The 26,231-nt window shown below is 33.7% G+C and overlaps 1 protein-coding gene across 5 annotated transcripts; it reads right to left on the reverse strand.

Moving 5' to 3' along the window:
* Positions 1–17,057: 17,057 nt before the first annotated feature.
* LOC128195030 (uncharacterized) lies at positions 17,058–20,468 on the reverse strand. Of its 5 annotated transcripts, none has more exons than XR_008246580.1 (4): positions 20,090–20,467; positions 19,838–19,975; positions 19,318–19,409; positions 17,058–17,439 (listed from the first exon to the last, which is right to left on the reverse strand). XR_008246580.1 is itself a non-coding variant. In XM_052871938.1 (3 exons), the coding sequence occupies exons 1-3, from the start codon at positions 20,202–20,204 to the stop codon at positions 17,293–17,295; spliced, it is 354 nt and encodes a 117-aa protein (XP_052727898.1). In that variant the 5' UTR covers positions 20,205–20,467; the 3' UTR covers positions 17,058–17,292. The 5 variants fall into 5 exon arrangements, 2 of the variants coding, with proteins under 2 accessions (XP_052727898.1, XP_052727899.1); XR_008246579.1 differs by having other exon boundaries at positions 19,838–19,981; XR_008246581.1 differs by lacking the exon at positions 17,058–17,439 and adding an exon at positions 17,446–17,781 and having other exon boundaries at positions 19,838–19,981; positions 20,090–20,468.
* Positions 20,469–26,231: the final 5,763 nt, after the last annotated feature.

Here is a 26,231-nt window from a genome sequence, read left to right on the forward strand (position 1 = left end):
AAACGAGTTTTTGCTATCAATTGAGAATGTACTTTGATTGGTGGTAATAATTTCAACTATAATTAATTGAGAATTTACTTTGATTAATTAGCTTTTAATTTGATTAGGACATTTAAGAATAGACATGATTAAACACAATAGAATTTGATTGAGAATGTACTTTGGTTGAATTCATTGTGATTAATCTAAAATGGTCTTGCATTTGATTGAGAATCTACTTTGGTTAACTGTATGATTGCCCTCAAATTAATTAAGAATGTACTTTAATTAATTTGAAACTTGAACAATAATCAATTGAACAATGATCTGTGGATAACCGATGATGAATCTATCTTGGAAAAGTAATGGAATTAGTATATTTCATCATAATTGTTTCTAAGTTTCCTATTTGATATTCAACATTCTTTAAACATTTTCATTAGCATATTTTCTTACTTTTATTCTTGAGCATTGCATAGCATTCATAAGAATCAAATATTGGAAAGCAATTTCGTATTCGTTAGGGGACGACTCAGGGTTACTTTAACCTTAACTACTTTTTTGACTGCTAACTTGCAAATATTGAAGTTGTCTTATAAAGTAGTATTAATTTGATAACTTCAACAATAGCGTATCACATATCAATTAATCTACATTTAAAGTGATCTTGTACAAGATTAGGTGGCCTCATATATAGGCTTGGAGGCATCAACACACTCAGAGGATATGTGTTCGATACAAAACAGCTTATAGACTCACTAAGTGTTTCTCTCTTTTCTCTTTTCTCTCTTACAATAGTAAGCAAATTTTACAATGAAGCTTGAGAATATTTCTCAATATTTCACTCTATCAATTTCTAATTCTCTCCTTACAAAAGTAAGCATGTATTGCAATGAAGCTTGAGAGTATTTCTTTTTCTTAAACTCTTCTCTTTTTCTCTCTCTTGTATGTAAGTATTTGACTTTAATACCTAAAAAGGATTTCCTTGCTAAATTCTGATGATGTTATTTCTTTTGTCCTTTTTCCTCATCATCATCATCATCTTTTATTTATACACCTTTGATGATATAGTCGTTTAGACGATGTTTGTCTTGAGATTTGATAATAAGACCGTTTGACGAAGCTTGTCTTGAGATATGGATTTTCATGACTATTGTTGTAGGTGTTAGTCATAGGTTGGTGTCTTTTCGTCAGAGCAAACACGTTTTTCAGAACTTTATCAAAAGTAGATTTAATTGTTCATTTGGCACGGTTTTTTATGAACGAAACATTTAGCTTACTCTTCTTCTTTCTAACGTTATTTCTGACTCTCAAGATATATACCAAATGAATGCTTGTAGTAATTTCTTGCACAAGGTAGAATAGATATCTCTACAGTAAATATGTCATTTTTCCTATTTGCCTTGTTGTTTTTAAATGTTGAGCATTAAATGACATTTAATGCTTTGTTCAAAACAATCCAAGTTTTATGTTTTCTTAAGATTTGATTATTTGTGTTTTTCTAATGGAATTGCTAAAGATGATATTTTCATTGTTGACTGAGAGTATGCTTGGTATGTGACATTGTTTAGTCTATAAAAGGCTTTTTCTTAGTTAGTGTTTACTTATTGTTTTCAGGATTGCATTTTAGTGTGAATATCTTTATTTTTATGTCTTGAGGTAGATTTTGTTCTTTTGGTGTATTGGACTTATGAAAGTTCGTCTAGCTTGGTTAGGTTTTGTGGTTATTCCTAATTGTCATGTTTAGCACTATGTTTTCCATTTCATCGTTTGGGACTTCCTAGTCATGCTTCACTTTTGTCAAGTTGCAGCATACTAAGAAAGTATTATCGTCTAGACTTTTGTAAACGTTTTTTAGGATATTGCCTTTTAGAGGTAGAGCATTTAGCACGTTTTGTTTTCTACATAGTTTGGATCTTTATTTAAGACTTTTAGAGGGTTTAGTCAAAGACATAGTCTCGACACCTTTTCACTTCTTGAGATTTCAATTGATTACCATTGGATACAACATAGTTTGTGCGTTTAGCATAACTCTCATAGACGTCTTGACCTGTGAGTCGTTTAACGTTGCGTCTAGAAGCTTTTAAATTAATTGTTTTAATATATCTCTAAGTGTTTTCCTAAGGTTTTCCTATGTTGCTAGATGATTGGGGATTTTGAGCCCAACACTTATGTTTCTACCTATCCTACTATTCTAGTTTAAGTATTTTCGGATTATTAATTTTAATGTGTTGTATCCGGGTTAGACTTAGCGGTGGTTTTCTATGGGTTAGACTTTTATCTTTGGAAGTTGTTTGTAGATGCTTCTTATATGATCCTTAATTTCTAGTTAGTCATTAGTGAGTTAGATGTATTAAATTGGTTGTATGGACACCTTTTATTTTAGACCTACTATTCCTGACTATCGTTTTAGTGTTTTGACTGTTCTCATCCTACAATTATATCCAAAACTACTTCATTTAATATTGTTTGTTTAAACTTTAAAACCAAGGATGTTATAGACGAGCTTGTCTTGTCTCAACATAGCTTGGTTGCACTGAGACATTCTTCACGTGAAATCTCCCAATAACTTTTATACACAAGGATTTTAGACAAAATTTTCTCCACATAAGAGATTATAAACACTTGATTCGTAGGAGCTCACAAGAAGTGCATGAAATGTTAGAAGCTTTGGATGATTAAAAGCTAGAAGGCTTGAATCTTCACTTTATTGTCTACACTGAGACATTCCTCACGAGAAAACTCCCAACAACTTCTATACACAAGGATTTGAAGTCCATATCAGACAAAATACGCTCTATATAAAAAAAGTGGAAGTATTGAAAAACTACCATAAAATTGCTTGTATCCATGAGAGTGATGGGAGAGGAATGTGCCTTCCGTAGGACTTTCTCTAAGACTGATGCCTTCTCCTTTTGATGACTTGGGCCCAAGCCCACACTCAACCCAAGGGCCCATTACCCATGTAATGGCCAAGAAGATCCAACAAGACCTTGAAGATACCTTAAAGGAAGCCCAAGCCTTATAATGTTCACTTCTATTGGCAACTAATGAACCCACAAGGAGGCCCACATTGCATCAATTTGGCCCATGAAGGAAGCTAATGGAAGTTTAGCCCAAAGAAGATGTACCAAGTGCAAACCCCTTATGCACCCAACTAACCACGAGTTCTTCTTCATGTTTAGCGCGTGTATTTGGTGCAAACTTTGTTTCCATCACATGTTTCACACTTGTACATGTGGCCTCTGATCCACTAAACGTAGCTGATCATCAGCCTAACATAGGAACTTGAATTTGGATGTTGAATATATATGTTATGTGTCATGATGATTACATTGTTTGGTCATGTTGTGTATCAGCCGAGTGTTATCAATTGCTATAGTGACATAGGAAGCTCATGTCGTGTTGGTTGCATGATTAAAATGTGAAACCATGTTGTTTATGCGATGGTTGAGTTTTTGGGCTACATTGGTCGGGTTTTCTAGGCTACATTGGTCGGGTTATCTAAGTTGTCGGTGTTAGGATTGAGTTGTCTTGACTACTCTAACCTAGATGTCTGAGCTATCTTGTTGAAGCTGGGTTGATTGGGCTATGTTTGGTTGGGCTGGGTTACTGGGTTTGGTTGACTAGGCTCCAAGTTGTCGGACTTGGTTGGCCACGATCCAAAGTGCCGAGCTAGGCCGTTTGGCCGAGATGTAGGGTGGTCGACCTAGGGTTGGTCGGGTTGTTCTATCTAAGTTGTTTGGGACCTCAATTTTGAGGTTCCAAAACTCGTTTTTGAACGTTCTATAGTCGATCTAGGGGTTTATGGCCCTAACCGAGTTGCTGGTGATGTTGGCCAAGCTGTTTGAGTTGTTAGCTAAGTTGGTTTGTGCGTTGGCCTAGTTGTCTGATGGGTTGTTTAGGACCCTGGCTTCAAGGCTCTAGATATCTTTTATAGCTAAAAGGATTCAAGAAGATTGAGCTTCACCTCGATTAAGGAAGATGTGAAGACCTAGTCTAAGATTCCCTTTTTTAATATTAGAATAAGATATTTTGGGTCTTGTATTACGAGTCAAGTACTATAGGATTTTATTTGGGCCTTGTATTTGGGCCATGGTTTGGTTTTGGACCTATAAGAGATATGCCTAACTTTGGACCTTGTTATGAGACACATGAAAATTAGGGTTTTCTAACCTTAATTGGCACAAACTTGGAGAGCAAGACTCTCCCTTGAGCGCTCCACAACATGGAGAGTATGATTGCTTAGGAGAAATGTTACACTTCTAACATGTCTTAAATTGGCTCCAAAATTCAAATATTTGAATTCAATTTTGGCTCTCCATTTGGAGACCATTCTAGGGTTACCTTGGCCTATAAATAAAGGCCTTCACTCATGTATTTATCTGCTTGAATTTAAGTAATTAAGTGGTGCCAAATTGCCTCTTTAAACACTTGTTTTAAGCTCACCTTAGGATAGTCTTCTCTCTAGACTACTCTAGCTTCCTTCTCTAGGAGTTGACCTCACTCTCTAGGAAACCTCACCATAGCAAAACCAAACACTTTATTTCTTCATACTTGTCACTACTTTTGCTTCAACCATACACCATGTGTTTAACAATTTTCTTACCTTGGATGCAAGCTTGGTACAAAGAAGGCCATCATGCAGTATTAAAGTCTCATGTTTCATAATGTGGACATGCTAAGCTCAAATGAAGCCCAATCTTATTGAATCCTTTTATCTATGGGCTCTGATGATTGGTTCCTTAACTAGAAATTTGTCATCACTCTTTCACAACCTCCACATCTAGGCACCACACCCACACATCACCAGAATCGGTTTTTAACTAGCAATTGTCATGGAGTGAATAGGTTCTTACAACTCCATAATATATTCTCATGGTAGAGAATCAACTCTCACTTCCCTGTTCTCATCAATAGTTGTCCATTCATTCTCGAGTATGAGATGAGAAAAACCAAGGATAATTTTGTAAATTTACTTTTCTACCCTTCAAATTTATGAGGATCTACCATAACCTCTCTTCTCCAAATTCACAACCGCGTATTCACACAAATGGGTTGAAGCAAACAAGATTCATCCACTCCTTCATGTCCTATCCAATTGTACACACCCGAAGCAAACACATGCAAAAGTTGTTGATACCTTTTAATTTTTAATTTATTTTTCACTTTTTAAGGATAGAGTTTTCCTTGACACAAAAGAGGATTGGGCTCAAATTTCAATAATTTTGTTATGCAAATTCATGCGTCATAATTATAAGGAAGTTTCACCCTAAACCTCCAAGGGTTTCACCCTGCACCTCTAATTTTCAGAATTACCCTCATGATTAATAAGGTTGGTAAGGAGTAAATGTTTATTGAATTAAGTGGTTGACCATAAGATGAGCGTGAAAGTTTATATATTTCCTTCTCTTGTAGTCCCTTTCATTTCTTTGCCATCTCCTTGCACCCCTTTCATTTTCTCTTTTTTGGTGGTCATTGAGAAAGATTGTTCATTGAGAAGTGTGGTGGAAATACTATTGCGTTGGTCTTCGTCATTGGAGTCGGGGAGTAACTTTTTTAAAGCTTCTCGCATGCATAAATCCATTACAAAGTTTTCAGGTCTTTATTGGTTTCGAAATCTAATAAAAAATCGGATATCAAACTCCGATCAGATATCAAAATTTGATTTGTCCTTTATCAGATATCGAAATCCGATTTGCACTTCATCAAATTTTGATATCCAATGGAAAGGAAATTAGATTTTGACATCCAATTAATAAGAAATCAAAGTCAAAAAATCACGTATCGAATTTCTATATCTGATATGTATGTAGCTTGATATCCGTACATTTCTCTACTTGAGATCCAATGCATGTTTCCTCCGCTTTACTTTAATTCATTATTTTAGTCTTATTCTTTTTTGCAAAGTATTATTATAGTATTTATAAGTATTATTAAAATAAATATAAAATAAAGTTAATTAATTAAAATATTTATATAATTATAAAATCTTAATTTCATTAAAAAAATAACAAAATATCTTAAAATTATAAAAATTTAAAAAACTATAAAAGAAATAAAACATTAAATAATTCAAAAGAAATAAATTAATATAATTAATTAATTAATAATAATAAATATTAAATAATTACAAAAAAAATTTAATTCAAAATAAATTTAATTAGTTTAAATATTTATGTAATTATAAAATCTTAATATTTCATTAAAAAATAACTAAATATCTTAAAATTATAAAAAATTTAAAAACTATAAAACAAATAAAACATTAAATAATTTAAAATAACAAAGTTTAATCAAAATATAATTAATTAATTAAAATAAATATAAATGTATGAAATCCTAAAATTTTATTAATAATATACGTAAAATTTAAATGAGAAAGTGGGATCTGAGAGAGAAAGAGAAATGGGAGGAATGAGGAATAAGGGTGGAAGAAAGAGAAAGCTGTTAAAAATTTGGTTACATGGTCAAATATTCTTTTCATTTATTTAAAAATTAATAACATTTTAATTAGGAATGTAATAGAGATTTTGGAAAAATTTAGAGGTGTAGGGTGAAATTCTCGAGATGAAAGCTACTTTATGCGGGCTAATTTAGTGCAGCCATAAGCGGATTGTCCATTTTGATTTTTTTTTATTAAACCGGACAAATTTGTAGTATAAATTATTGATCTATGAAAAAAAATTTAAATTACGAAAATATGTAAGTTGTAGAATATCTATACGACTTCAAATGAAGAAGTTGTGTCTTCCCGTACGACTTTACTCTGCAACCGTGATCAGATTGTAATCGATTATCGCACTTTTTTTTATTAAAAAAATAAAAAAATTGAAGTTGTAGGAGGTTGACGACTTTAATAAGAAAAGTCGTGCACCCCACACATCTTTACTTTTTTTTAATTTTTAATTTATTTTATTAATTAAAATCATTTATAATTTGTAAAAAATGTTTTTAAATGTATTTAAAATAATTAAAATTATATCTAATTAATAATTAAAGTTTTTTAATATTATTAAATAAATAAATTTCATGATTTTAATTATTCTTGTAATTAAATTAAATTTTTTATAAAATAATTTCAATTAAATAATTTATAACTAAAGTTAGTGTAATTATCTAACACCACCATGCATTCCAGAAATATCATAACATCATAAAAAATACTACCGTTTTCTATAAAACACCCTGACATCATATAAAACACTACGACTTCATATACAACATTAAAACATCACATAAAAATACCACAGCTTTCTGTAAAAACATGACAACAACAATTAAAATATTACAACTATCACCACTAACCACTATATTTCCTCTATAATCTGGCCCCTCAACTCGTTTACCAAAACAAGGCCTACTTACCAAAGTAGGACTTTTACGATCCTGTTTACTAAAACAGTGCCTACTTACCAAAGCAGGACTTTCATGATCCTGTTTACCAAAACAGGGTCTGTTCATCCAACCAAACTCTCCTATTTATCAAAATAGGGCCCACTTACCAAAGCAGGACTTTTGCGAGTACACCACCAGAATATAGAAAGATGATACATGAAATATTGTGATCGCAATTCAACACCATGGTTATTCTCATCAATCACCACGAAGAATATTTAAAAACTGATACCTTAACGCCTGATCGCAACCACCCATAATAACAAAACCATTAGCCATAGTGCAACCATTTTTAAACAACCTATTGCATACAAGAATTTGTACAAGCCTTCATAGTATCAAATGCCCACTACCAATACATTTCACACATAATATTAGATATTATTTATAAGAACATAGGCATTCATGTGACCTCTATGGCAAGTAAACCCAAAGTGTCCATAAAAATCCAAAGCATCCCAACATAACATGTTATTCATAAACACATCCGATACATATACAGTAATAACAGTAGACCATGCACCATACATTATCTCATTGAATATACTCTATGCACCATGCACTAGTGCAGTAAGAGGAAATGACACCGGTTACTTTTGCTTATAGGCACCGGTTCTACAACCGAGGCATATATAGGCGAGGTAAAAAAGGTAGGTTTTATGTCTCGGTTATGAACCGCGACGTAAAGGGATAGGATTACGCCTCGATTCATTTTAACCGATGCCATAAGGTTTTGTTTTCTTTTATTAATCCCCTGCTACACTCTCCCGCCATTTCGAAACCAACCACACAAGCATAAACAAAACCCTCATTATTTTTGTAACATGTTTCATCTACAAAGAGACCAAAAACCCACGATTTCTTTTCCTCTATCGAATGAAAATGGACACACAACAACTCATACTTATGACGCTTGGGGAGCCACAAACTCTGGTTTAGTAGCTCCAAAGAAGCCACCAAAAAATGAATGCAAATTGATCAATTGAGGCTAAACACAAGAATGAATGGATGAAGTTGAAAATATGAGATGAGTATGTTGTTGGGGTTTAGATTTCACCTAGTATACTCTCATGCATATAAGAATTCATCTTCTTCATTCAATTGTTAACATCACTTTCTAAATTACTTAAAACCCGATGTTTCGACGAAGAAAGCCTATCCTTAATTAGTAGATCACAATGTCTTTTATCACTAGTAATTAATTTTGCATTACGATTAAAAGCTTAAGATGACCAAAACTCATATATGTTATCTGTGATATAATTTTGAAACTAAATGCACCCTTTTTGACTTAAAAGCTTGCTTAAACTCATGTTTTTGCTTTAGTTTTGTGAATAAGTTAGTAGAGGTTATACTTTATGATTTTATCACTAAATTCCCTTTATTTTGTAGCTAATAATGTGCTTGGAAGAATCTCCAACAATATATAGAGTTGTATAGAGCTGAATCAGCCAAAAACAGAAAAAAAGTGAGTTTTGGAATGCTACCACTAGGGCTGAGCGCCCCTGAGCGCTAGTTTTCTTCCCGCACCACGCCTGGGCGCCCTTCTAGGGGCGTTGAGCGCCAATTTTGACCCGTACCATGCTTGGGCACCCCACTTAGGGCGCTGAGCGCCAGTGAAGTGGGCTTGGACCTGTTTTATGTTATTTTTATGTTCTATTTAAGGACTTGGACGTCCTAGGGATTGTATCTTTTAATGACTTAAGCACAGAAACACGTTTTTCACCCCTTGGGGGGCAAATTTGGGGATGTGACAACTCTCCTCTTCTCTTTCTAGGGTTCTTCTATCTCTTTCATTCTTCCATTCCATTGTACACCTAGTTTCTTCATGATAATGGAGAACTAATCTCATTTGTTATTGGGGAAGATGTAACCTCTAAACTCTCTTTTATTTGAATTGATTCTTATTAATTATATATGCTTCTTTCATTAATTGTTAATTCCTTACTTTGTTTAACTCATTCATTAGCATGATGTATGATTTGCATGAGTACCGGAAGGTATCTTACAATTCAGGTTTTGGAGAATTATTCCCAGAAGTAGTATTGCTCAGGAATGGGGGTATGAGTTCTGGTTGTCTTAAGCTTCTGTTCGTAAGAATTAATTATTAAGGATGATGAAAGACATTATGATGTATAATTAAGGATATGTTTTCTTCGCCGAAGAATCGGATTTTAAGTAATTTAGAAAGTGACATTGACATTAATGAAGAAGATGAATTCTTATATGCATGAGAGTGATTAGGTGAAATATAAACTCCAATGACATATTTATCTCATATTTTCAATATCACTTATTCATCTTTGTGTTTAGCCTCACTTGATCAAATTGCATTCATGTTTATTTTTATTGCATTTGCATTCAAAACCCATAAATTGTTCTTCAAAAGTCTTAATTAGAAAGTGTCGTGAGTCCTTTGGGAAACGATACTTGGTCTTACCATTTTATATTACTTGATACGATTCGGTACACTTGCCGAAGTCTTAACAATCACAATGTCTTGTATCACTAGTAATTAATTTTGCATTACGATTAGAAACTTAAGATGACCAAAACTCATATCCTTATGTCTAGGCAATAATGCTTTTGGGAGAAAATTCTCCAGATCTAGGTTTTTCCGTATGTGTCCATATCATAAAAACCAATAATCATGTCATGAATGAGTTAAACATAACAAGCATAGAGCAAAGAAGAATAACCCTAACAATTAATGAAAGAAACATAAATAAATTGGAATCAATTCAAATACATGAGAAGTTAGAGGTTACATCTTCCCCAACAACAAATAAGGTTTAATTCTCCATTATCATGGAAAAACTAAATGAATAATGGAATGGAAGAGATAGAACAACCCTAGCAATTAAAGAGGAGAGCTCCCACTTCTCCAAATCTGCCTCTAAGGAGCGAAAAGTGTGTTTCTATGCTCAAGCCATCAAAATATCCAATCCCTAGGATGTCCAAGTCCTTAAATAGAATAGAAAAATAACAGAAAACGGGTCCAAGCCCACGTTGCTGGCGCTCAGCCCCCTAAGTGGGGCGCCCAGGCGTGCTGCAACACATGAAGGCTGGCGCTCAACGCCCCAGAAGGGGCAACACGACGAATTTACGTGAAGACTGGCGCTCAGCGCCCCATGAAGGGCGCCTGGGCGGTGATGCGGTGTAGAGTGGCATTCAGCAGGTGTCATGAACCGTTCGGTTTCACAGTTCGGCCTCACACTTTGTTAACCGTTCAGCCTCCCTTTGTTCACTGTTTGGCCTATCTTTTACCACATCATTCGGCCTCACACTTTGCTAATCGTTCGTCTACCTTTCGGCCAACATTACACCGTTCGACCATTGTATGTTGTCTCACTCCGTTCGGCCTAGTTTCCACCACCTTACCGTTTGGTCTTTCTTACACCGTTTGGTTTGTATTCTCTTCTTTCAAATCATTCCAATTTCCTACGAAATCAAGGGAATTTAGTGATAAAATCATTAATTATATCCTCTACTCACTTATTCACAAAACTAAACTAAAAATATGAGTTCAAGCAGGGAATTTAGTGATAAAATCATTAAGCATATCCTCTACTCACTTATTCACAAAACTAAACGAAAAATATGAGTTCAAGCAAGCTTTTAAGTCCAAAAAGGGTTGATTTAACATCAAAATCGAATCACAGATAATAGTATTTTAGACCGTTATCACTCCCCATACCTCTAATGCGGCAAATAATTCTAGATATTCTAGGCCCTCCTAATAGCTTGGTTCCTAGCCTTCTCCCTTGGCAGAAAATAATTTGTCTTCTCCAATTTCTTTCACGACTATAGATTTTTCTATCTCTTTTCCTAATGACTAGGGTTTCTATTTTAATACTATGTATCTCTATAGTTGTGTTAGGTATGATTATACTGTGGTTTTGTTCTGTATGACTGGATTTGTTTGTGGTGATGTAAGGGGAGTTGGCTTTATTTTGTTTTGTGCGTATTTAACGTTTGATGCCATGAATATGTGATTCTTGGACATGAGTACTTTTGCTTGTTGGTGAATTTTTCTAATGCTTGAAATTATGTGGCTAGAAATGTGTGGTGTGTTAAGACTTCAGCAAGTGTACCGAATCGTATCAAGTAATAAACATGGTAAGACCAAGTATCTTTTCCCAAAGGACTCACGACCTAAACAAATATGTGATTTCTTGATTAAATAAGACTTGAAAACAAAATCTTTTGGTTTAAAATGCAAATACAAAAAAGTAAACATGCATGCAACTTGTTCAATTGGACAAAAGTGCAAAGATGAACGGATGAATTTGATATTATGGGATGAATATGTTTTTGGGGTTAGATTTCACCTAGTTCGCTCTCATGTATATATGAATTCTACTTCTTCATTAATGTCAATATCACAATCTAAAGTACTTAAAACCCGATTCCTCGGCGAAGAAAGCCTATTCTTAATTACTAGGTCACAATTCCTTGCATCCCTAACAATTAATTCTGCATTACGATTAGTAGCTTAAGACAACCAGAACTCATACCCTCATTCCTGAGCAATACTGCTTCTTGGAATAATTCTCCAGAACCTGAATTGTAAGATACCTTCCGGTACTCATGCAAATCATACATCATGCTAATGAATGAGTTAAACAAAGCAAGCATTGAGTGAAGAAGAATTATCCTAACAATTAATGAAAAAAACATATATAATTAAGAATCAATTCAATACATGAGAGTTTATAAAGGTTTACATCATTCCCCAACAACAAATAGAGTTTAGTTCACCATTGGCATGGTGAAACTAGATGAATAATGGAAAAAGAATGAAAGATAAAACCCTAGAAGTTGAAGATAAGAGCTTCCACATCCAAATCCGCCTCCGACGGGTCAAAGGGTGTGTTTCTACGCTTCTTCTGTCCAAAGATGTGAACTCTAGGACGTCCAAGTCCTTAAATAGAACATAAAAGTTATAGAAAACAGGTCCAAGCCCACGAAACTGGCGCTCAACACCCCACTTAGGGTGCCCAGGCGGCGTGCCGAATCATCTAACGCTTAGGGTCAGCTCAGAAGGCAAGCAGGCTGGTGCGACTCGAGGAAGTGACGCAACGCCTCAAAAAAGGGCACCCAGGTGCAAGACAGAGACTTCCTGCACTGAGGGCTTCAAAAAAAGGGCAGTCAAGCATGAGACAATGTAATCTGACACTAAGGGCCCCGAAATGGCGCTCAGTGCTGCTGCGTTCCTACTTTCTGATGCTTTTCCAGCTCTGCCTGAGTTCCAACTCCTTACTACTTCAACTCTTCTCCCAAATCATCTCAATTCTTCTTGAAAACAAGGAAATCTAGCATAGAAGCATTAAATTCACCTTCAACTCTCTTATTCACACAAAACTATGATTTCAAGCTAGTTTCTAAGTCAAAAAGGGTGTTTTTAGTATCAAATAATGGTAAATTCAACCGTTATCATGGTTCTTTAATTCTGATCATGGAGTTATATATATATACATATATATGTGTGTGTGTGTGTGTGCGTGCGTGTGTGTGTGTGTGTGCCGTGTAAAGTTTATTGTGAATGATTAGACAAATATCTATTGTAATATATTTCTTTGGAAGCTTATATAGGAAGAAAATTTTTAATATGTTTAAAATTTAATATGCCATGGCTAAATGAAATCAAATTGTGTGCATTGAAGTCTATGAATTAATGAAGAATTATAGTTTAAGTCTTGAATGGGTATATTTTCGTTGATTGGCTGACATATAGGAAATTTGGATGGTTCAGTTATTGGTATGAATTTGGATTTCTAAAAGTTTACTCTAGATAAACATGAAATAATAGATTTTGTAATGAATGCATGCAAAGTATTATAATATTAAGTGAGTTGCTAGAATGAGCAAAATCTATTTGGATAAGAAATGTTATCGGATGAGTGTATACTACATGTATGGTTTCTACACAATATTGGGTTGTTTTGTTTTGATTCTTAAGCTAATTTAAGATGTGTGTAATTCCGATTTTCGATATAATATATTATTAAGGGTTTGACCCTAATGCATGTTGGTGTGGTTAAATATGTACGTGTGATTTTTCAAAAATGGATAAACTTGGAACATGTACTCTTATCGTTGTAAATTGAGGTGGTACCTTTCCTCTTGCGAGAGGGTAGAAAGGTAAATCTCTTCATCTAGAAAGACGGTAGAAGAGATGAGGTTCGAGTGCCACTCTTTCCTCTTTCGAGGGGGTAGAAAGGGTTGGATGTCTCGCCCGTAGGTTTCCGACTCGTGCAGAGTATAGTGCCCGTTGTGAGTAGCAACGGTGTTTTTACTCATAAGTCCTGGAGGAACAGGGGAGATAGGTTCAAAGCTGCGGTAGAGGACGACTCAAATTGACCTGTTTTGGTGAATAGGAAAGTCCTCGTTGGTGCCTGGGTCCGATTTTGGTGAATCTGAAAGTCCTGCGTTGGTGCGTAGGCCCGATCTTGGTAAATCAGAAAGTCTTGCGTTGGTACATAGGCCTGGTTTTGGTGAATCGAAAAGTCCTACGTTGGTGCGTAGGCCCTGTTTAGGTGGACAGGTCGTGTTTGTTGGAGTACGGAAGAAAATATATGTCGATAATGATTGAGAGTGGTGGCATGGTCTATATGGGTTGAAGTTGGATTAAAAATGTGCTATTGTGTTATGAATATGATTTAAGTATGTGTGTTATGAGTTTAAATGTTATTTGATAATTGTATTATGATAATTGTAATGTTATATGTTAAATTCAGAGGAAGTGAAATAAGAATGGTAGTTCATGAAATTAAGAAATGAGATGCACGTTAATTGAGAGTTAAGTTGTTATAATTAGAAGAATGTTGGGTGATCTGTACTATTTAGCCATAGGTAATATGAATTATATGATTAAATATTAAAGGGTAAAATATGTTTCTAAGTTGAACTAGTCTTAGGACAAACCTCGTATTGTTTGAATGATAAATAAATATCTTTTGAAATAGTTGTCATTATTGGTTGAACTATGAGTATGCTAAGTTGAAGTTAGGTTATAGTAGTATGGAAAAACATTGTTTGAAAATTTATTCAAGGAAAGACTATTAATAGTGGTACTATAATTAATTTGGGATTGTAGAAGACCATGTCAGTATTCTTAAAGAATTCAAGAAGGTAAGTTCCTCAATGTTTATGGGTATATAATTGTACGAATAGTGGTTGGTGTGAAAATTATTCAGTACTTGGTAATTAATGTGTGGTTATTTATATTTGAATGCTCATGCTACTGAACAACTTTCAGAGTTTAGATTGGTGACTTTTGACAATGCTACTTGTATGATGTATAATGTTGTCTTGTTTTCTTTAGTATGAGTGTTCAATATTTTATGTTGGTTGGTGAATAAAAATTGTATAAAGTGCTCCGCTAATAATTTAATGTTGTTGGACTGAGATAAACCTTTATTTTATGTGGTGAACTTTGATATCGAAGTAGTTATGAATATTTACTAAAAGTTGAATTTCTTATCTACTTTATTTTATAATAAGTGGTAATGTATGTAGTTTCATAAAATTATAGTAGATGTCATATCAAATAATATAATTTTTTTATTTTAAAAGTGAAAAATAAATTGGACTTTATTAAATAATGGGTGCAGTAAAAGTAATTTATTATGCCATAGTGACGTGATAATCGGATTTGCTGTATTAAGTTTTGGGAAGTTATAAATGTTTCCATTCTGTATGTCGCTTGATGAGTGCAATTTTCGGGGACGAAAATTCTTTTGAGGTGGGGTGAATGTAAGACCCGAGAAATTTAGGGTTAATAAATAAGAGTGTAGAAAATAAAGAAAGGTACTTTAAATAATAGAAGTTGAAGATTAGAAAAAAAAATAGAATATCTTATGTTTTAAAACCACTTAGAGATATTATAGAGATATTATAGGAAGCACTACCTAGTTGGTTTCTTTTAGTTATAATATAATATAATTTTAAAAGATAAAAATGGGTTTATAAAATGAGAAAGAAAAATAGAAGAAAGGGAGAGGGAGCGTAGAAAGATAGCTACGAAAAAACTGAGAGAAAGAAAAAGATAGCACGGTGAGACACAGAGATTGAAGAGGAGAAAATTATTTTTGAGAAGATAGCAAGAATCTGCGATTGATTGATCTTTATCATGAAGTTTATAATTGACTAAGGTATGGGAAGCTACGTTATTTAAATTATTGATATGTGTAGAATGTTAATGGTAAATGCTTTGAAAATGGTGTGATGTGTGTGCTCTATTAGATGATTCATGATGTTATTCTTTATCTTTCTAAGCAAATATGGAAGGAGAAATTTTAAGAAAACATAAGAGTGAAATTTAAGGTTGCCATTAAATTATAATTAGGAATAAATTAGGAGTTAAGTTTCCTTCTAATTATAATCAGAAACATATTTGGAATTTAAGTTTCTTCTATGAATTTCCATTTAATTATAATTAGAAGCATGTTAAGAATTAAAACTCTCTTCTAATTATCATTGCTAATTAATTAGGGTTAGGTTTCTTTTATTTAGTTTCCTATTTTCAATAATCATTTGGACCTAATTAACTTTCTTAGATCAGATTTCCTATGTGGTAATTAAATTCCTTTTTGTTAGTTAGAAAGGGGGAAAACCCTTGGTTTCTTTTCCTAGAACAAACCCAACTTTAGGGTCGTGCAAGGGGGAAAACTCTTCCCTAAATCTCTTCTCTGTTTCGAGAAATCAGAAGCTTCTAGTTTCTCCTCCTTTTCTCCTCATGGATAACCTAATCTTGCAGGTTATCCTTCGCTCATGCAAGGACATTGGCCTCGTAGTGATGAAGACAACAGTATGGATATTGCACAATCGAGCGACATTCATGGTGGCTCGCGGTGACGCGTTGGCCGTTCTTCTTCTTTTTCCTCTTTTCTCGCATTGGTTAGCATGACAAGGGAGAAAGTTTCTTTCCTCTTCTTTGGTTATGGTCTACACGTTCTGGTGGCTATGGCATGAACTTTTTCTCACGATGGGATGAGGCTTGCTGCGGCGGAGGTGTCAGAGCATCTGTAGCGGAATGGTTAGCGTGGAATAACAAACCAAGAGGGTTTTTAATACGAACGTGTGCCTTTTAATTTCTACTCAATTAAACTTACCAATCAAATAATAATAACAAATAAAGAGAGTAACACTACAAGAAAAAATTGAATTACATACAACCAAAATCCGTATATAACACTTGATTACATACGACTTACATACGGACAAAAATCCGTATATAAAACTGTCGTAGCTACTTTATATACGGATATATCCGTATATAACTTATATACGGATATATCCGTATGTAAATTATATACGGAAAAATCCGTATATAAAATTCGTATGTAAATTACATACGGATAAATCCGTATATAAATTACATACGGATAAATCCGTATATAAAATTCGTATGTAAATTACATACGGATAAATCCGTATATAACTAATTTTATAAAAAAAAATTAGATGATCTCACATCTATACCCAATAACTAATAGTTTCATATACTGATAAAAATAAAATAAAACTGCCAAATTGTAAAAAAACTGTCAGTTTTTATTAAAACGTGATGTTTGTTTAATCCATTATAGTATTACACCATTCATTCAGTCAAAGATCATATTACACAAGTCTTTCACATTTAAAAGTCAAATATATTATAATATTACAAAATCATGACTGTGAATTAAATTTATAAAATGTATAATAGTCATAAATAAATAGTACAATTCATAATATGGCAAATGTAATAGTAAATTAAACTACTTATACAATTAGTTATCTGTGAAAAACTATCTAAGAATTGTTCCACCAGTGTTTGAAACACCACTAACTAGTCATTTATCATCAAGGCAATGGCTCTAAACCCCAAATAGAGAAAATCTTCAATTCTTGTATTGTTGAGTACAAGATTTACCAAGTGTATAGAAAAGTCTTGATGATGATGCATTTGATTGTAAAGGCCTTGTGGCAATGCCTGCCATTGTTGCAAAAATGTGAAGCCAAGTTCGAAAACTTTTGCTGAGGAACACTTATCATTCTTTCCACCATGCTCTTCTCCTGAGAGTAACACATCATTTAACACTATTAGAAATGTTTACACTACTTGGCCCTGTTACAAAGCAGGTTTAACCACAAGCTTGATTAAAACAAACTATTAACCATATAATTAGTCTACCAACTTTGTTTAAAAGAAGATGATGTTGTGACAAAGAATTCAATGTACCAGTTAAACATTAATCAAATTACACAAGCAAGATTTGAGAATGTATACAAATTAGAGAAACATGTAAGCTTTTGTATCCATGCTCATAATATATTATCATAGGATAAAAAAAAGAAATAACTTACCAAAAGACTATGCACTAGGACACTTTTAAGATCTTGCATATTCAATTCTGCCTGTGAAATGTCAAGAAATCGTATTATTTCTAATTCCATGTTGCCTAGCATGTCTATTCATTCCCGCAACATTCTTACCCTTGCTAGCAATCCTATCTTGTCAAAATATTTAAAGAATGACAATACAATATATGTTTTGGCAAATTTTTTATGGCCCTGGTTCATCTTTTCTTTTGTAGATAGTAAATAATAACCACAAATTAGTAACCTGACTTGATACCGATAAGACTGGAATACTCAATAAAAACTTTTAATTAACAAACACAAATGGACTAGAAATATATAGAATCATAGATAATCAAGGTACATAAATAGAAATAACACTTTTAAATGAAAATTAGTAAACATTTAATGAGGTTATGCACGGGGGTGGAGTTATTGAAGTCATTTTTGCCTATATGCCATGACTTGTAAATTTATTAAAAACAATAATAGATAAAAGTGGGAGCCATGGAATGCCTAGAAAAATGGAATGAGATGGGGATTGATAAAGTAAAACCGTGTGTAGAAAACATCTTGACAAGGAATCCTTTCACTTGTAAGGACACTAATTAACATTATCAAAGTATTAGCCCACATGAAAACATCCTTCCAAATGGTGAAATCATTACTGTAAAAAAGTAATTGAATAAAATTATTATTCTTTACTGAACGTTCTATTGGAATGGCCCACATGAAAATGGTTTAGAAACTAGTAATTACTACCTAGTATGCAATTCATGTCTTGAATGACTATTAGTATAAATTATTATTTATTTTTTGCTAGTAATGAATTATATCCTGTCACACCATAAGAGAAAATAAATTTTCAAATTAAGTATTTATAAGTCACAATTTTATAATATAGTAATGCGTGATATAATAACAAAAATAGCAAAAATTTATAAAGTAGTTAAAGTTATTAACATCAGAATCAATTTAGTATTTATCAGAGGAGCAAATTGTCATTTTAATATTCATTAAAATGAAAATTGCAAGAGTTTATTAACACCAGAACCCCATTCATTTATCCTTCTATTAGACCAAAAATAAATACAATCATACCTTATCCAATTATACCAGATATACAATCATACCTTATCCAATTATACCAGATATACAATCATACTAACCTTGTTTCACTTTGAGGCACTACTGTTAAATTTAGGTTTACTTTAAATGTCTGAACTATTTGTGTTGTTTACAAATAAAAAGTTTTATACCCATAACTGCAAGCAGACAAAGTTAAGTATCAAGTGCTATAGATCACTAAACTATAACTTGTTTCAGGATGTTTGGATCATCTGCCTAATTAGAAAATTAACGTGTCCATTCCCACCTATCTTATGAGTGCAGATATAAGTTATCTTCGCACCACTTCATACATCTCCAACCTCATGTGGAAATGTTGTTTATTATTATCACATATAATGATCACATTAAATAGTAACGCTAGTGATATAAAAATGGAAGCAGAGACAACAAATATACAAGATGAGAACAAAACTAAAGGGATACAATTTGGTAAGAGAAGAATAAGATTCCATGGTTGTGTACCTTAACAAATAGAGAGGAAGGAGAACCCAAAAAGAGACTAAGCACGGAGGAAGGAGAACCCGAAAGGTCCATGCCATGTTCTGTGCAGCTACCTATTCCCATGCCAAGCAGAGTGTTGAAAGAACCAACATCAGAGTGAAGTTATACAAGCCATAAAGTTCTCTTATGAGGATGTCTTAGAATTAATAATGTAATGTATACAAAAAACTTAAACATGATAAGCAAGATGAAATTAAAAAATGATCTGTTTTACATAAAAGTTTATCTGAACCATGTAATACTCCTATTAAAAAGAACAAGATTGTTGAAATGCATCACATAACCATGCGTACTGATTATGCAGAAATATAACAAGAATGATTTAGAGACAGTGGCAGTGATTGTAAACATCCAAGAACTAAATTAAATGTCGACTAGATGGCATATGTTATAGTCAAAGTTTTCTCTCAAGCATACTACACCTACACTTACAAATGAATCTTAATCCTCAAAAAGAAGAAAATTGAAGGAACTCAATTACCCAAGTTATCAAGGAAACTCTGTAATTCCTTCAAACCATAAGTAGAGGGGCCACTAAGTTGCAAGGAAGTTGCTGCTGGAAGCAAATCACAACTGCAAACAAATTGGCTCCACTCTTTCTCTTTAAAGCCTCATTAACCTAATCCTTACATCACAAGGTTCAGTCATTATGGTCCTGAAGCCTATCCTGGGCGATATAAAGAAAGAGAGATTTAAAAACTATATAAAGGAGATAATAGGACAAGTTTTGTACCACATTCAATGAGACTAGTCAAAATCTGTCTTGCAAATTCACTATCGAAATCCATGTGAACTCCTCTGTAAAATTCTTTAAGCTCATTCTGCCTCTTAAACATCAAATGTTTCATCTTACTGACTTTGCAACATTTAATCGCTGGACCTCACCTTCAACCTGCAAATATATATATGATCAAACCACAAATACTTAAGTATTGAAGTGAACATCTGTATTCTAAGTTCAAATCAACAAAATGGGTTTGGAGCTCCAAGAGGGGTTTGGTCTTGGCATCAACGGCGACCCACTCTCCGGTCTCTCTCTTCTTCTTTTGCACTCTCACTTCCATGGTTTGGCCTAGGAATAATTCCATCACCGTCTTTCACATTTCAGAAGCTCTATTGATGAACCAATATTTTCCTCACTTCACTTAGTTTAATGTGCTAGAATTAGTCGGGGAATTATGCTTAAACGTCCGGTATTTTCCTGTTTTTCCTAATTGTGCTTAATTTGATCGGAAATTCTTATTTTAACTAATTCGAATTATTTGAGCTTATTATTTTGCATTATTAATTATGGGAAAATTTTGGATAACTTTTTGGGACATTAGAAAGCTAAATGAGAAATGGAAATTGAGCCAATGCATCTTAGCCATTTTTATTTTCGCTGGCTGCCGCGTGAATGTTGTGTCAACTTGTGTGTCTTCGTTTGAGTTCATTTCTTATCCGTTTTCCATGCAATTTTTTTTCATAGTTTCGTCTGGATGTCTATTTTAACATATAGTTTTTACTTTGTTCAAATTCATTCTGTGCTGTTCCCAGTATTTATTTTACTCTCATATGTCAGTCCAGTGATTACTGCTGTTTGAGTGATTTCTAATCCGTTGCATTGTTTGCTTGCTGTTTAGTAATTGTGGTGGCTGGAATTGATCATTGGACAGTGCTAAAACCTCCCAACACTCTTAAACAAGGAATACAACAGCTTGGCTTTATTGAATAGCAAAGAAAAAAACAGCCACGTCCGCATCCAGCAGCTTGGTAGCAGGTCCAGCAGCTTGGAAGTGGTGTGAGTATTGGAGCATAGGGTGACGGGCAGCAAATGGAGGTACACGGTCCAGCAGAAGCAGGTGTGTGCTTGGAGAGAATGGGAGGTGCACAAGCAAGAGGCTTTCACGTCCAGTAGGTTGGATGGATTAGGGAGAGTCGCCACGTTGGAAAAAGGGTGGGTCATTCACCCTTATTTTGGGGAGCTGAAGGTTAGCGTTTTTTTGGGGGGGAAGCGGCAGAGGGGCACGCGAAGGAGAGGACTTCATTTATTTTTGGGTAGTACATGCACATGGAGGGTGTCTCGGCTTGGAGCTGGAGCAGCCGCCACACTCATTCCGATTTTGTTCTTGAAAGCTGTTCTCAATGGGATGAATGAGGAGCTTACGTTTATTCCTTTTGTTGATTTTTCATTGCCTTTTTATTTTGGTGCTGTCACGTTCCTTTATATATGCCATAAATTGGAATTTTGCTTTGCTTGTGCACGCTGTTACATTGTTGTTCTCGCTGCTTTGAATTTATTTAACATCTTGCATTGTTTTTCTTTATTCCAACACATGAGGGGTTAGCTCCAAGGGTTTTACTTAGCTTTATTAGATTCAAGCAGCAAGTTGGAAGGCACACGTTGGCAATAATTTTTTTTTCTCGGAAGCACAAAAAGCTAATTCATTTCCTTTCCTATAAACCAAGCACACGTTGTTTCATTTCTTTTATTTCAATTTCTTTTATTCACGCAGGAAGAAAAACTTTATATATATATATATATATATATATATATATATATATATATATATATATATATATATATATATATATATATATATATATATTGAAAGCATTTTCAATTTTTGTTCGGAGACGTGCTTCAATTGTCACGGGCTGCATCAATTGCATTTTTAATGTTCATCATAATGGAAGATGGATTTTATTACTTTTCAACTTCATTTAACTTATTTAACTTATGTGTTAGTGATTTATGTGCTGCTTTCAATTGCCTTCTAGTTTTTTGCATTGAATATTTTAATTTACGTAGATGAGTTTTAGATTTCTTTATTGCATTTTCAATTTCTCCACTTGTTTTAGAAACCGTTCGGTCTCAATGTAGAACCGTTCAGTAATCCGTTCGGTTTTCACGCGTTGTTCATTTATTTCAGTATTTTCAATTATGTTTGGTTGTATTTAATTTTCATTTTTATTTAAGTTCATCCATATTCACAAACTCTTCACCAACCCCCCCACTATGTGTTTGATCTGAGACTGAACCACATTTGGTCCTTGAGAGACGACCTAGGAGTCACTTCCTAGTACTATACTGCATTCTTTTATGCACAACTTTTGTGGGAGGTGCGACCCTCTCATCATCTATGCATCAAAATCAACTACATATTCAAGAACAAAAGAATATATTCGGTGAATCTTTGCGCAAACCCCACAACGGACCATTTTGCATCAATCTCAATAGAGAAGATAGGGATTTATGGACTTAAGGATTTAGGGATTTAGGGGACGAGCAAAGAAGAAGGTTTGAACGAAGAAACTTACCGATTGAAAGAATAACTCTCCGGAGAAGGTGAGTGAACACGAGAAGAATGGACGAACTTCTTCTCTTTGAGTGAGCGTGAGCGAGACTTCGACGCTACCATTCCAGTCGTCTCCACGTGAGTCTAAGAATGAGTTAGGGTTCCAAGGGGAGAGCCAACGAGGAGGCATGACTGGTGGAGCGGTCTCCAGTCCCCTCAACCTTGTAATGGAGCACGGGGTAGCGGCTAGGGTTCGAGGAGAGGGTAACACGAAAGAGGCGTTTGTAGTGGAGGTTAGGATTTCAATGGAGGCTAGAGAAGAAGGGATGGATAAAAAAGGTTCGATGAGAGGGAAGAACAAGAGCTCGTGAGGAAGAAGAGGGGCTCGATGGCTCGACTAGAGGGAAGAAGGAGTCGAAGAGAAATTTGGAGTATTGATTCTGACTCTTACGTTTTCTAGGTTTAGTTTTTTAATTTTTTTTATTATTTATTATAAAATCCGTATATAACTAGAGAACCTAATTACGTACTGATTTTATACATGGATTTATTTTGGTAAAATTTTCGCCAAAAAACGTTATCATTACATACCAATTTTATATACAAAAAATTTGTATATAAATATTTTTATCATTATGTACGAAAAAAATCCATATCTAATTTATCCATATATAAAATTCGTATATAATGAAATTTTTATCTACGGATCAAAATCCGTATATAATAATCCGTATCTAAATAACATTTTTCTTGTAGTGTAAGGTTGAGAGAAATTTGCACAGATAATTTTATCCTGGTTCGGATTTTACCAATCTACATCCAATTGCTTATCTCAAATCAAGATAAAGAGTTCACTACTCACAAAACAATTACAAATTACAATCACAAAGAAACAATTTGTAAAAGTTTAGAAACCACCTCTCTTGTTACCTCAAGAGATGAAAGTCACTTCCCCTGTAACCCACAAGCGATGAACACCTCCTCTGAATCTTCACAAAGGATGAACACCTCCTCCGAATGCTTCACGAAGGATGATAGGCTTTTAACTCAGCAACAACAATAGCACTCAATCACACTCCCTGTGAAAGTTCTCGCTCTATGCCAACACGCTAAGTTCTCAAAGCCATACCACAAGGGTTCAGCAAACCCTAGAACACTTATCACCGCACACTACAGATAAGATTTTTCAAAATAGACTTATTTCGTATTTTGTATTTCGTATTTTAGAATGAGAGTCCCAATCTGATTTATAGAGATCTCACTCAAGGATACCCCCAAAAATCTGTTGTCAACTAATTAACGTGTGATAATCAATTATCCAATTATGGTAATTAATTATGCATTTAATGAATGCACAACGATAAAAAAACTTGCTTAAAAATTCTCATAGAATCTCATTATAATCAATTATGCAAGTCATAATTGATTACTGATAATCGATTATTATAAATTGATCATCAATTATCTTGAGTACAAAATGAGGTTTTCTGATTCAAAATAAATTTTAAGACAACCTAAGGCAAACAATACATAGAATCAAATATAAACCACATCTTATACATAAATCTACTAAATTATAAAAGCTTTAATATAAAAATAAGTATTTATGAAGATCTTCCTGCAATAAGAGCACTTGAGACTTGACTTTGAGACATCATCAAAATTTCTGCTCTTTAGCTTTATGCTAACACAAGGACATGGTTGTTCTGGTTTTTTCTCGATTCTCTTTACGTTGACTCACAGGAAGGATCTTAGTTGACGGTGGCTGGCAAAGGCAGCAACGACCGTTGCGAGGGGTACCGACGAAGGCAGTGGAGTGAATGGCGGCCTCAATCTTGCAGTTTCTGACATTGTTTATTTGATTTTACAATTTGAGAGGGCGAATTGGATTTCCTGATTATTGCGGAATTGGGTATTCTTTGTAATCTTCTCTGCAGGTTTGAGTTTCGTTGTGTGGGGTTAGGGTTTGCAAATTTGGGTATTTTTCTCTGATTTCGAAATTGGGTTGGGATTCTTCTTCTTCTCTATAGATCGGCTACGCGGATTAGGATTTTGATTTGGGACTTTGGGGTCTTGTTCTTGCATTATTAATTAGGAATTTTCCCGTGTCTCTGAAATTGCAATGAATGAAATTAGGGTTCTGATCTTGTTTTGTTTTTATGCGATTTGAGAAGGTGAGATTTTCCATTTTTGAATTTGGGTCTGGGATATTCGTTTGATCTGCGTTTGGGTTTCTTTAAGAGCTTGGTTGCGTCTGTGTTGGGTTGACCGTGGGGATGTCCACCTTCGAGGTAGCCAGTAGCAAGTGACGATGAACAAGTTCAGATTGGATGGCAGTAGACTATTGGGTTGCGGCGGATTGAGCCTAGTTGGGCTCGCACAGGCCCAAAGTTGGAATTTGTGAGATCCAAATATTTTGCATTGGCAGAGATAAAATTTAAGATAATAAAGAATAAGAAGAGAATTGAAAATAAATCATATGTCTCTAAAATTAAAGCAATGGGAAATAAATTAGTTAATTATTGACATTAATTAATGAAAATATAAATTGTAAAGGGAGAGAGATGAAAACATTAAATTATAATAATAATTATTATAATTGTGAGAAGAAAACTATTATTATTTATTTAGCAATTAATTGACAATCAAATTAATTTAAATTAAAATTGGAAAGAGAAATTAATTTGATTCAAAAAGAAAATTAATGGGATTTTAGATTAATTGCAAATTTGATTTTAATGATTAATTAAAGTAATAAATTATTTATTATTTTTGGATTGGTATTTAATGATACTTGTTCATTTGTTTTATTCATTTATTGTTTGAATGGAATCATGTGGTTCATATTCAGTATATTGAGTTTTGAATAAGCTTTAGATACTGATGAATGAATAAAGTTAAGTAGAGAATGGAAATATTGGTTGTGTTTAGGAATATGATAAACTTTGAGTGATAATTGGAATGGGTGAATGTTGGAATGTATCTGAGTGTGACTGATGTCTGTTACTATAAAGTTTATGGTATTGCGGAGGCTCATGGTTTTATTCATGATGAATGATTCATGATGTGGTTATCTCTAATAGAGGTACATGTAATGAGGATTAGTAGTGACGATGTGTTTGGAGATGATGTTGATAAGGATGACCTTGATGTTATAGTCATCATATAGTTAATGATGATGTTGATAATGATCATGGTGTATTAATGATTCTGTTAGTAGAATAACATTGTAGATGATTGATTTATTATTAAGTTGTGTTTGCTCCCTATGTATAGATTTTATTGTTATTGGTTGTGTTATGGTAGCTTACCCATATTTGTTGTGTTTGGGGTTATGTGTGTCTTGCGATGATCGTATAACTTTTGGTTATACGGGAGCATATGCTCCAAATGCATGATAGAGACGCAAGAGTCAATGTAATTGAGTTTACTTTATTTCATTTCATTATACTAATTTCTGTATTATATAAGTGAATTTTCGTAATGATACTATGATTTTTAAAATTGTTAAATTTCACTCGTAATCGAGATATCCCAAAATTAGGAATGTTACATTATTCATAAAGGAAGAATCAAACAGATGACTTATAACCCAAC

The sequence above is a fragment of the Vigna angularis genome, chromosome 1 (genome assembly GCF_016808095.1).
Source record: "Vigna angularis cultivar LongXiaoDou No.4 chromosome 1, ASM1680809v1, whole genome shotgun sequence".
Taxonomy (NCBI): Eukaryota; Viridiplantae; Streptophyta; class Magnoliopsida; order Fabales; family Fabaceae; genus Vigna; species Vigna angularis.

What these genes read in the sequence shown, in the direction of transcription:
- LOC128195030 (XM_052871938.1), bottom strand. Translation starts at nt 20,204, where the DNA reads ATGAAACATTTGATGTTTAAGAGGCAGAATGAGCTTAAAGAATTTTAC. An exon ending in GACTAGTCTCATTGAATGTG is followed by an intron (nt 19,410 to 20,089) that starts GTACAAAACTTG and finishes GCATGGGAATAG; the next exon opens with GTAGCTGCACAGAACATGGC. An exon ending in CTTCCTCTCTATTTGTTAAG is followed by an intron (nt 17,440 to 19,317) that starts GTACACAACCAT and finishes TGTTACTCTCAG; the next exon opens with GAGAAGAGCATGGTGGAAAG.